Genomic DNA, 12,397 nt, shown 5'->3' on the forward strand with positions numbered 1-12,397 from the left:
AAAAAAAAAAACGAAAAAAGGAAGGAAGAAGTATGTTACTCACAAACATTAATTTCAGGCAATAAGAGTTTCACAGATATACTTTCAGCCACTCTTTGCTGTAGTCCCATTGTATCATTGATCACCTTACACTTCTCTGTAAGATGCTGTCTCCCTATTATGTTAATGTCATTTCCACTGCGTGCATTCCTTGGTTGAGGTAAATAAACAGAACAATATAAAAGGCGCAATTCATGTTTGCAGGCTGTATATCTCTTAATTTAATCTGGATAAAAATTTTGACCTTACTCGGAACTAACATGTTCATAAATCGTTATGCGTAAGATGTTTGTTAAAGGATAGGCCCTATGTGTGTTGCCTAATCGCTACGGTCGCAGGTTCGAATCCTGCCTCGGGCATGGATGTTTGTGGTGTCCTTAGGTTAGTTAGGTTTAACTAGTTCTAAGTTCTAGGGGACTAATGACCTCAGCAGTTGAGTCCCATAGTGATCAGAGCCATTTGAACCATTTTTGTGTTGCCTAATAGACGGTTTAGACAACTTAAAAGCACTAAAACCACACAGCCGAAGGACGGGCGCCGTTTTTCCCTGAACACAGAAATGTCGTCTACCCTTCAGCAAAGGCGACGTTAGTTAACTTACTGTGCACCATTAAAAGCTTTGTTTAGTCACCTTACAGTGTACCATGAAAAGCTTTATGTTCGACTGCAGAAAACAATAGTGCTTTACTTAATATCCACCTAGCAGTTTGCGAATTTCGAATTTTCTTTTGTGGAAAGCTCATATCAGCAGCGCAAGAAGAAAGGAATCATTTTACGACGCACTCCGCACTCTACTTTTTAACAGGCATATATCACTCGTATGGCATGTTGATCGTATGCGTTGCACACAATATAATACCATAACAGTCATTTAATACGCAGCATTGTAACAGAAACCCCGAACATATTCTTTTAACTTTCTAAATATGTGTGTGTGTGTGTGTGTGTGTGTGTGTGTGTGTGTGTGACTGTAAGACAGATGGAGGGAGAGGGGGAGAGAGAGAACTGGTTCCACAATTTCGATAGCAAATTTTGAGACATTATACACTGTACTGGTAACTGTTAGTTGTCTGTTCGACAACTATTCGATATTAATGTCAGGGAAATGACGGCGTGAATAGGGGCGTGCAGGCAATTAAATCGTTCTGTAACTCCAACATTACTAGGAGAGGAAAACTGGCAAGCGATTCTAGAATGTACGGGATGTTTCCATTGTGATAATAATAATAATAGTAAAAATAATAACAATAATAATAATACAAACTTTCAGGGAAATGGACAAGTATATAAGTAAGAATCACAAGCCCAAACATTCTCTGACAATAAGAGATTCCCTTTACCCGAAATTTTCACGGTGATTTCCACTTGCTGTTCTTATGGAAACACGTAGAAATTCAACCAAACACAGGGAAACGACAGCACAAAAATTTCGCTGAGAAAGGAAACATTCGCGTCCGCCCATTCACATTTACATTTTCGTGGTTTCCCCAAATAAGTTAAGGCAAATTATAGTATCTTTGAAAACAATACGGTTGATTCTCTTCCTCATCATTCTCCTTTCCGAACGTTTGCTTCTTTTCTTTCGACTTCGTCGTCAATGAGGGTTAAAACTTGATGTTCTTCCCTTTCTGCAGAAATAACAGAGTCATCTCCAAATAAAATAACGTTATTCCTTACGCATCATTTACCTGACACTGATGGATATCTCCTAATTTACTTGCCTTAGGCGATAAAGTAGGATATCTGTGCATCAACCGATCTAACTATACTAATAGTACAAATACAAAGAGTAATATTACGTAAAAATACTAAGGCAGTCTACATTCAGCTGATGACAATATATAGAAACATAAACGCCAATTAGAGAAGATAATAAACGAAGAACACTCACACGAATTTCATATTTCGAATCTGACTACAAGTGGTGCAAACAAAAGTAAAATTAGGTTTACGTTTTTGAAGTTAATAATCAAATGTCGTCGACGGTGAGGTAATTAGAATTGGAGAACTGGCTAGAGTGGATAAGGACGAAGAAAGGAGGAGCCTTTGTGTTGTTGTAAGAACCTGTGTCCAATGATCTGAAGCTGTCTGGGCTAATGAGGTATTACGTGAGTCATGAACTCTACTCTGAATTTGGAACCACTACTCCCGGAAGGTCTGTTACTTCGGACAATCAATAACCGTTACACCCTCATCTGAGAAATTTGTTATTTGAGGAATTTTCTATTTTCCCTGTTACATCAGTATGGCAGAGAACCATGAAGCTGACACTTTTAATCGTTTTCATCTTTTATAATTTCTTGCCGGTTACACGGCCACCTCAACAGATAGTAAAATATAGCCTTGGTTTGGAAACTATAGTGATGGTTCAGAAAGTGTTTCACTGGATCAAATATGGAGGGCGCTTGACAGTAGTTTGACAATACGCAGGATTACATTACATACTGCCACCATACTATCACTAGTCGATAAAGAGATTCATAATAGACGAAGAAATGAAAGACCGTTGCTCAAAGCAGCCATTTAGCTTCATGTTGTTGTTGTTACGGTCTTCTGTCAGAAGACTGGTTTGATGCAGCTCTCCAAGCTACTCTATCTTGTGCAAGCCTTCACATTTCCCAATAACTGCTGCAACCCACACCGATTTGAACTGCTTGCTGTATTCGTCTCTGGGTATCGCTTTGATATTTTCACCCGCCATACTCCCCTCCTTTACTAAGCTGATGATTCCTTGATATCTAAGGATCTTCCTTCTTTCTTCCTCCTTTCTTCCAGGAGTGCTAGTTATGCAAGGTTCGCAGGAGAGCTTCTGCGAAGTTTGGAAGGTAGGGGACGAGGTACAGGCGGCATTAAAGCTGTGAGGACGGGGCGTGAGTCGTGCTTGGGTAGCTCAGTTGCCAGCCGGCACGGTAGCTCAGCGTGTTCGGTCAGAGGGTTAGCTGCCCTCCGTAATAAAAAAAAAAACTGAGTTAATCGATCAACGAACTTAAACGGCTGTCTTACAACGTCCGCCCTGAGCAGATGCAACGAACAAAAGCGAACAAAATGAGATTAAAAAAAAAAAAAAAGTTAGTAGAGCACTTGCCCGCGAAAGACAAAGGTCCCGAGTTCGAGTCTCGGCCCGGCACGCAGTTTTTATCTGCCAGGAAGTTTCATCTTCCTTATTAGCTGATCTGTTCTTATAGTCAGATTACACTACAAATTTCTTTTCTCCCCAATTATATTCAGTACCTCCTCACTAATTACCAGATACACCCATCTAATCTTCAGAACTCTTCTGTAGTATCACATTTCATTGCTTCGCATGTCAAACTTTATACCGCTGTATCTTAACCCTTTGAGCCCCACTAATATAAAAAAAAAAGTTAATTCAAAATTTTTCACAAAATTGACCTTGATCATCGTAGTAAGCAACAAAGACAAGAAAAAAACTGCCATAAAGTAAACAATCAATCATTTTAAGGAGGTGGTTTCACTCTGGAATATAATTTTAAAATTTTTGCAAAATTAACTTTTATTATCATAGTAAGTAACGAGTACAAGAAGAAACTGGCGAAAAAGTAAATAATCAATAGCGTTAAGAAGGTGGTTTCACTTTGGACCCACTGGAACATAAAGTTTTTAACTATCCATCATTCCACGTGACATACTATTTCAAGGCAGTTTCACTTTTTTCCTATACACAATCCCACATCTCGAAACTTCCACTAACGTACATCGCTTAAAACAAATTATAGTCCTAAATGCCGGCCGAAGTGGCCGTGCGGTTAAAGGCGCTGCAGTCTGGAACCGCAAGACCGCTACGGTCGCAGGTTCGATTCCTGCCTCGGGCATGGATGTTTGTGATGTCCTTAGGTTAGTTAGGTTTAACTAGTTCTAAGTTCTAGGGGACTAATGACCTCAGCAGTTGAGTCCCATAGTGCTCAGAGCCGTTTGAACCATTTGAACCATAGTCCTAAATAACAAGCAAAAATAAACAAACCACATGTTACAATCTCCTACAATCTTATATCACTGTCTCCTGTCGACTGTTGCTTTGAACGCCGTGAGTGGCTGCTAAAGTGCACTATATGCGTTAAGTATCTCAGCGCACCCCTAGATGTCTCTAGGTTGCAATAGCATCGGTGGTTTTACTTGAAACGCACTGGTACTTAAAATAATAATTATTATAATAATAATATAAATGGTGGTTTCAGGCAGAAATAACTGGCACTCAAAGGTTAAATGAATACACAACAGGATGCAAATAATTAACAGCGCAACTCTTGATCAACGGCTTTGTTACCAGAGTTCAGTCAGTCACCCACTACATGAGTATGCGGTGGATATAGCGCCCTGCACTGAGAATAAGAGCAGTCACAATGGCAACAGTTCTTATCCCAATGATCCCTCCAAACACACCTCAATCCATTTACCTCTTGGTGAAACCAATGGCTCCTCAAGAACAACCCCTCCAAAACACAGGCAATAATTATAGGACGAACCACCTGCAACATTCGTCTCCATGACTTCTACCTTACAATTTACGACCGCCCTATCCATTTAGCTAACACACTAAAATATCTTAGACTAACCCTCGATCGGCAACTAAACGGAAATCTCACCTACTAAGACTAAAACTACTAACAGGCCGAACTTAGGGATTTCACCTCTCCACTACTCTCCGTACCTATAAAATCCTGATCCAACCCATTGTCTGTTGTGCCAATGTTGCATGGATATCCACCCCATAGAAGTTCTATAGGTCCCTCCAGGTCCTCGAACGCCTCTTCCCCCCTCCCCCCACGTTAATCTTGTACCATCTTATCAAATTTCCGCCCCTCCTCACCAATATCGAACACCTCCACATCCTATGCTATCCGTAAACTAGATTCCGATAAACCCATAGTCACGCCCCTGATCACCAACCGTGCTATGCAGTTGCGCCTTCATAATCACATCCCTCCAACAGTACACCTACCACATTCCATACCCTATTTCAACGCAACTTCAACCAAATACCTCATCCAGACAATAAGACCCACCCCAATATGTATCTCTTCTGCCAATTATAACCCTTTCCCACCTATCTCACTCCATATCAGCAGGGCTCTTCTCTCTTTTTCCCTTTACAACCACCCCTATCCCTTTCTTCTTCTACCACTACCCTCGCCACACACCATTACTCATCCTCACCCTCCGCCCCTCCCACCGTCTGTATTCCCACTATCTGCTTCACCTTCTACCTACCATCTCCATAATCTCCCCACCAAGAGACCCCTATCTCTTAACTCCCCCACTCCCCAACCTCTATGGAACATATTCTCTCATCCCAGAATAGTTTGACACCCAGCGCAGATCCTTCAGATGTTAAGTGAAAGTGCAATGCTCCAGTGTTTTTCATAGAAAAATACCACCTCATCGCAACTGTATTATTAAGTTGTATATATTTTTCGAACTTTTAGCTGTACGCAATGAATCTTTTTAAGGTAAAACGTAAGCGGGCCTCATATTTTATTTTTCTACCATCTTTGTTATCTCTTTATAAATATCCTTGGCTGAAGAGCGGAGTATTGTACGGCGGACAGTCCACCCCCCACCCATATTGGGCGTGGGCGATGAAATATGAATTAAGAAAAAAAAAAAAATAACAGTTCATCTGCATCCATACTCAGCGAATCACTATGAAGTGCGCGGCAGAGGTTCTTTTTATTGTACCATACATTAAGTTTTTTCCGTCCCATTTGTATGGGGGGCGGATTAGCCGAGCGGTCTTAGGCACTGCAGTCATGGACTGTGCGGCTGGTCCCGGCGGAGGTTCGAACCCTCCCGCGGGCATGTGTGTGTGTGTGTTTGTCCTTAGGATAATTTAGGTTAAGTAGTGTGTAAGCTTAGGGACTGATGACCTTAGCAGTTAAGTCCCATAAGATTTCATACACATTTGAACATTTTTTTGTATGGGGAGCACGGGGCGAATGACTGACAGCTAGTACACCCAAGTGCTAGCTGTTATTTGTCTGATTTTATCTGTACGAACTCTGCGGGACGAATACAGAGAGAATTGAAGAACATTCACAATTACTGCCTTGAAAGACAATTCTTGAAGTTTTCTAAACACGCCCGAGCGAGATGTTCAATGTCTTTCTTCGAGTTCCTGCCAGTTAATGTTTTTCAGTATTTCTGTTACACTCTCTCGTCCGTCAAATATGCATCTGGCCATTCATACCCCTCTTCCTTGTACAAGCTTGAAAGTCTTCTATTAGCCCCACCAGATATGAGTCCCATACACTTCAACGACATTCGTGAAGTGCACTGCTTTGCTTTTCTCTAAATTAAGAGATAGCCGCCAGTCTTATTCTGTCAAGTAACATAGCCTTGATGAAACTTGGACCATACATAGAAAGAACTGCTGGCTGGTTCAAATGGCTCTGAGCACTATGGGACTTAACAGCTGTGGTCATCAGTCCCCTAGAACTTAGAACTACTTAAACCTAACTAACCTAAGGACATCACACACATCCATGCCTGAGGCAGGATTCGAACCTGCGACCGTAGCAGTCGCGCGGTTCCGGACTGCGCACCTAGAACCGCGAGACCACCGCGACCGGCGGAAAGAACTGCTACAGTACAGTATAATACTGAAGACAACTGAAAGATATATGCAGTGAGACGAACAGAAATGATTACACTGAAGTCACCGCGATTTATGATGGTCCCCTGGTTATTACAAAAGGTAGGATATGGTTCTTAATAGGTTGTGTGCTATCTATGGACGACAGCGCATACTCTGCAACATGCTTCAATGCTGGTCATAAGGTTGATAAGGATTTCATGGGGTAGCGCGGTTGAAAACTGCTGGATAGTCGGTGGTTCATGTGGGTGTGCTGCTGTTCGTCTTCCCAAAACATTCTACACGTGATCGATGAGATTTAACTCATGGAAACAGGCAGACCAGTCCTTTCGTCAAATATTCTCTAGTTCCAAGAGCTTCTCCACCTACGCTGCTCGATGTGGTTCCGCCTCGCCATCCACGAATATGAAACTAGGGCCGAATGCAACCCTGAAAAGACGCTCATGGGGAAGTAGAACATTGTCACAGTAAAATTGACCGGATGAGTGTCCCGTGTTTAAAGATCTGGAGTTCAGTACCCCCATGACACATTATGCCTCCCCACACCATAACGTCTGGACCACCAAAACAATAATGGTCCCACCTCTCGCTATATGTGGGTACATCCAGCATTGCTCGTATTAATGGCTAAGCACGCAGACGTTCTTTAAAGGATTTATTTCCCATGCATGTGAAGCTGGCAATAAATATGAAGCCAGAAATAGGTTCGTTTGGTATGGGCCAAAATCGTGATCTGCCAGAAAAGAAAAGTGAGTCGTACAGCATTTTTGGCTGGGAGACCCCAAGGGGTAACTTCAGACGCCTAATCAGAAATGCTTTCTTTCTTCGCACACAAAGGCCTCTTTGGTTGTGATGTGTAAGACCTAAGCCTTTAGTTTATCTGCTGAGTGTAGGTGACTATAATGTGTGTATGTATAGTTTAGTATCATGTATGTCTTGTATGATGATGAAAGAAAAGAGAGAGTGGGGACTGAAGCCGACACAAATGGTTGAAATGGCTCTAAGCACTATGGCACTTAGCATCTGAGGTCATCAGTCCCTTACACTTAGAACTGCTTAACCATCACACACATTCATGCCCGAGGCAGGATTCGAACCGGCGACCGTAGCAGCAGCGCGGTTCCGGACTGAAGCGCCTAGAGCCGCTAGGCCAGATGCCGACACACAGCCAGAAGAAAACGAAGGCTGCTGCAGAACTTAACGTCCCCATCACCATCAACAGCGCCACATACCCCTACACTACGGAGATGTTTGGAACTTAATCCAGGACACTGGCGCAAGGGTTGGTGAACCGTAACATCACGCTGACCAAATACTGGCGGTGAAAATTTTCCACCGCAGCATTCGAACCGGCTTACCTCCAAGTCAATCCTAACCGCAGAGGCGTGCGTTAGCGAACTCGGCTACGGAAGTGGGTGCCGTACTAGAAAATTACATGTTACAGAATTGGCAAACACAAAGAACATGTTTCTCGGAAATGAAGAAAATACTAAATTAATGGAACACGATACTTGTGCTCCTCTCGGGATTATTGCTCCATAGTCTCATTTTTTCGGCACAGGCTGTAGTCATGTGAGACTTGATACAGCCGCTGAAAAGCTGACAGCTCGTGTTGGGAGTCAGCCAGAACACTGAGAGGCGGGTGGCTGCAGGCGACGCGTGTCGTGAGGCTCAAAACAGTTGCACAGGCGGCTTGCGGCGTGGCGTGACGTGGCGTGACTGCCGATCGACCGGTTTACTCGGACGGGGATTTCTGCGCTCATTCAGCAGTCCGTCTGATCGTAATACCCAGCTGTTGGCGGTCGCGCCGCAATCGACCGCGTCGTTGAAAACCAGCCACACGCAATTGAAAAGCCCCTTCTGCCAGTCTATATCTCACCTGTCCCCTCTAACATATTCCGGAAGTGTTCGTAATTAATTCGTCAGAGCGAACTGATAGTCAGATAAGAAACATGTTTTTACTTCTTGTTTAAGACTTTGCATTCACAGTGGCGATGAGGTTTTGCGTTTAGTGGTCTTCGCTGCTAACAGACAGAAATCGAGCCTATTTGTATTCCTGGTGAGCGTTACCTCTGTCACGCTATCTTTTTATTTCAGAGATCTTCTCTAGTGATCTTACTCTATCTTTCGAAGAATTAATCGTTACACACTATTCGTTTCATGAGACACAAATGATTTAAAAGATGCATAAAGATAAGATCGTGAGTCAACTCCGACATTGTATACTTCCACATGATTTTTTAATCTAGTTATATCTAGTGTGGCGTTAAAGCTCTGGTCAAGCATTAGATAAGAAGGGACTTCAAATGGTTCAAATGGCTCTGAGCACTATGTGACTAAACATCTGTGGTCATCAGTCCCCTAGAACTTAGAACTACTTAAACCTAACTAACCTAAGGACATCACACACATCCATGCCCGAGGCAGGATTCGAACCTGCGACCGTAGCAGTCGCGCGGTTCCGGACTGAGCGCCTAGAACCGCTATACCACCGCGGCCGGCTAAGAAGGGACTCATAAATGTAGATATTCCGTGGTTTCCCTAAACAGAATATAGTGAATGCTCGGATGATCGATTTCCTTCCCCACGCTTTTCTTAACCGAGCTTGCGATCCACTTCTAACGTTTTCTGTGGGGTATTAAGCTCTACTCGTCCTACGTATCTTAATATATATAGCCTGAATGATGTCATTTACGTACTGGTTTTAAGAAAACGCTTCGTCATATAACGGACAGAACATAGAGCTGGCTTTGAACTTTATATTTAACATTGGTCACGGAGAAAGCACATATACAGAATGAGTCAAGAGGAAAGATAAATGCTTTGAGGAGTGATAGTATTAGTGATTCTGAACAAGAAAACTTCATATGCATGCATACCCTATTCCTAATGCTTTCCGAGATAGAACAAATTTAATAACGCTTTTGCATGTGTTTCTCTAATAACTCGAAAACCGCACCTTCCAGCGATAATTTTCCTAGAAGAAAGTTCTGTCTTTTTTTCGTTAGGATTAATTGTCCACGCGAAGAGGGAGCGAGAACATTGAAACTTAGGCAGTTGCTGCAGGCTAATTTCAGGTAGTTTTTAGTCTTGATCGACGACAAGTGTCCTGTACGAAACTCTTCGCCTCGACTTCCTCTACACTACTGTGGTACGATGGAAACAATGACATTGTTTGAATAATCATCATCTTCTTCTTCATTTCAAGGATTAGGCTGTTGCCTGTTCCGAAATCACAAACAAGATTATTCCCGTCTTTTTCGAGGTATTCCAGTATCTCTTTTCCCATTTGGCTCGTTGTTCAGGATCTTCTGCGGAATTCTGTGACCTGGCATTCTCATGAAGTATTGTCTCCAGTCTTTACGTTACTTTTTTATTCATGCTGAAAATATTTAATTCTGCTCTAACATCTCCATTTCTTATCAAATCTCTTCTTGTGCAGCCTTTCGTCTTCCTTAGGAACCACATCTTTGCTGTTTGAATTTTATTCTCTCGTTCTTATTGTGGTAATCCAGCTTTCGCTTCCATTGGATAACAGAGAAACTTCCATTATTTTATGGAATTTCATGATTGGCTCTTTTCGTACTTTATGGCCCAGCATTCTGCTAATGGTACCACAGACAGCTTAGAATTTGTGTACTTTTTCAGTATTAGAGTCAAACTCAAAACTTACAGCACAGTTTAAATAAGAGATTTGAGAGACTTGTTCTAAAACTGAATTATCCAAAACAGTTTTCTCTCTGATTGGATATTTTCCTCGGAATCCCATTAGCTTCGTTTTATTACTAGAAGTTTTAAAGTTGTATGTTCGAATAATACAGAAAATAACAACATACGTTAACTGTGTTCTGTCTCGGAAACCATTCGGAATAGCTCATTTGCTCATATGTTCAAAAATACTAATACTATCACGCCTCAAAGCATGTACTTTTCCTCCTGACTCACCCTGCATAGAGCTGAAAATCAAGTGAATAGAATATCATACCAAAGCACACTAGCAAGCAACACATTTACCATAAGTTGCAGGCATTAATGGACATCGAATTATAATAATAGACAGAGTCGTCGAATTTGGGCGAACAGAGCCATGAAAAGTGCAGGTAGCGTCCACTCAATGCGGCTGCTCCAACTGTCGGCTCAAACGCAAGTGTGCTTTTCCTCTCACGTCAGTCCACATGGGCATAGCTCTCAACCATCCTGACACAGGACTGCACAGCCAGGGACCGCCTCCAAAGTACAGCGTATAGATATGCTTTCGCTATGCAGCCAAAGAATTTGGCATCACTACCAGGTGAAGCCTGTGCATAGAAAGTCTTTTGCATAGCTTTTGAATGCATTACGGGAAAGGCAGTGATCAATGTCTTACAAATATTTACTGTTAAAAACAGTCTTGATCACGATTTATTTATCAAGGTGACCGGTTTCGACCACTACTGCGGTCATCTTCAGACCATTAAGTAGGAACCTCTTTCTCCAACAGAAAGAGGTTCCTAAACCGGTCACCTTGATAAAAAAATCGTGATCAAGACTGTTTTTAATAGTAAAAAAAGTCTTTTCAAAAATGGTTCAAATGGCTCTGAGCACTATGGGACTCAACTGCTGTGGTCATAAGTCCCCTAGAACTTAGAACTACTTAAACCTAACTAACCTAAGGACAGCACACAACACCCAGCCATCACGAGGCAGAGAAAATCCCTGACCCCGCCGGGAATCGAACCCGGGAACCCGGGCGTGGGAAGCGAGAACGCTACCGCACGAAAAGTCTTTTGCATAGTTCACAATTATGCTCAAAAATCACTGTATCACGGTTCTGGCCTTGTGACACGGCCAGTTTTCCGAAAGATGCATACGTCATTGAGGAAGACATCAAGCATGAAGGGTCACAGGTGAACCACAATAATGTTCACGTAGTCCACAGCTGCTATGGTGCCTTCATTACCATCAACGATCTCATGGAAGCCAAAGTGGATGTACCCTATAGCGTAATACTGCCCCCGATGGCCTGCATCCGTGACGAGGTGTATGTTCCGGGGAGTGGTTCGCCTGGGTGACGGCCTATCTGGACACGATCGTCGATAGTGTAACGAGAAACATGACTGCTGCGAGCAGCGACACATTTCCATTGATCCACGGTACACTCTCTATTACCCCATCCCCACTGCAACCGTAATTAACGATAACGTTGGATCAACATGCAAACATGTAGGGGTCGTCTGCTGCCGAGCCCCATGTTCAAAAATGTACATTGAATTGTGTGCTTCTAAAAACTAGTGCCTATTCCAGTATTGCAATCTGTTGTCAGATTTGCCACAGATCACCACCAACCTTGCTCTACAGAGCGAGCCACCTGCGATCTCCAAGTTCTGTGATGAGACTTGGACATCCCATTCACAGATTCACTGTCCTTCATTCACTTTATATAGATACTTGTGACAGTAGCTCACGAACATTCGATCAGCTTCGTCGTTTCCAAGATGCTTGTTCCCAGGTAACGGGCAATAACAATCAGTACACTGACGGAAAAAAATCGCAAGACCTAGAAGGAGTTGTGCGACATAAACTTAAGTTGGTAGGCGTGTTCTCTATCTGTAAGATAATGTCTATTCATATTTCGCGCTAGTCGCATAAGAGTGGCGCTAGTGGCGCTACTATGAGGTTGCAAATCAGGTTTACTTCAAATACATGCTGTAGCGGTCGTGAGCGTTAGTTAGCTTTGAGTCACAACGTGGTGAGTTGATGTTAGTCTAG

At 42.7% G+C, this 12,397-nt stretch overlaps 1 protein-coding gene across 1 annotated transcript in view; it reads left to right on the forward strand.

Moving 5' to 3' along the window:
• Positions 1-12,397, forward strand: part of LOC124556313 (homeobox protein invected-like) — a 340,740-nt gene that overhangs the window by 109,516 nt on the left and 218,827 nt on the right. Inside the window, exon 3 of the mRNA XM_047130285.1 lies at positions 25-30. Coding sequence (XP_046986241.1) covers positions 25-30 — 6 coding nt within the window. The remainder of the gene's footprint in view (positions 1-24; positions 31-12,397) is intronic.

The sequence above is a fragment of the Schistocerca americana genome, chromosome X (assembly GCF_021461395.2).
Source record: "Schistocerca americana isolate TAMUIC-IGC-003095 chromosome X, iqSchAmer2.1, whole genome shotgun sequence".
Classification (NCBI taxonomy): domain Eukaryota; kingdom Metazoa; phylum Arthropoda; class Insecta; order Orthoptera; family Acrididae; genus Schistocerca; species Schistocerca americana.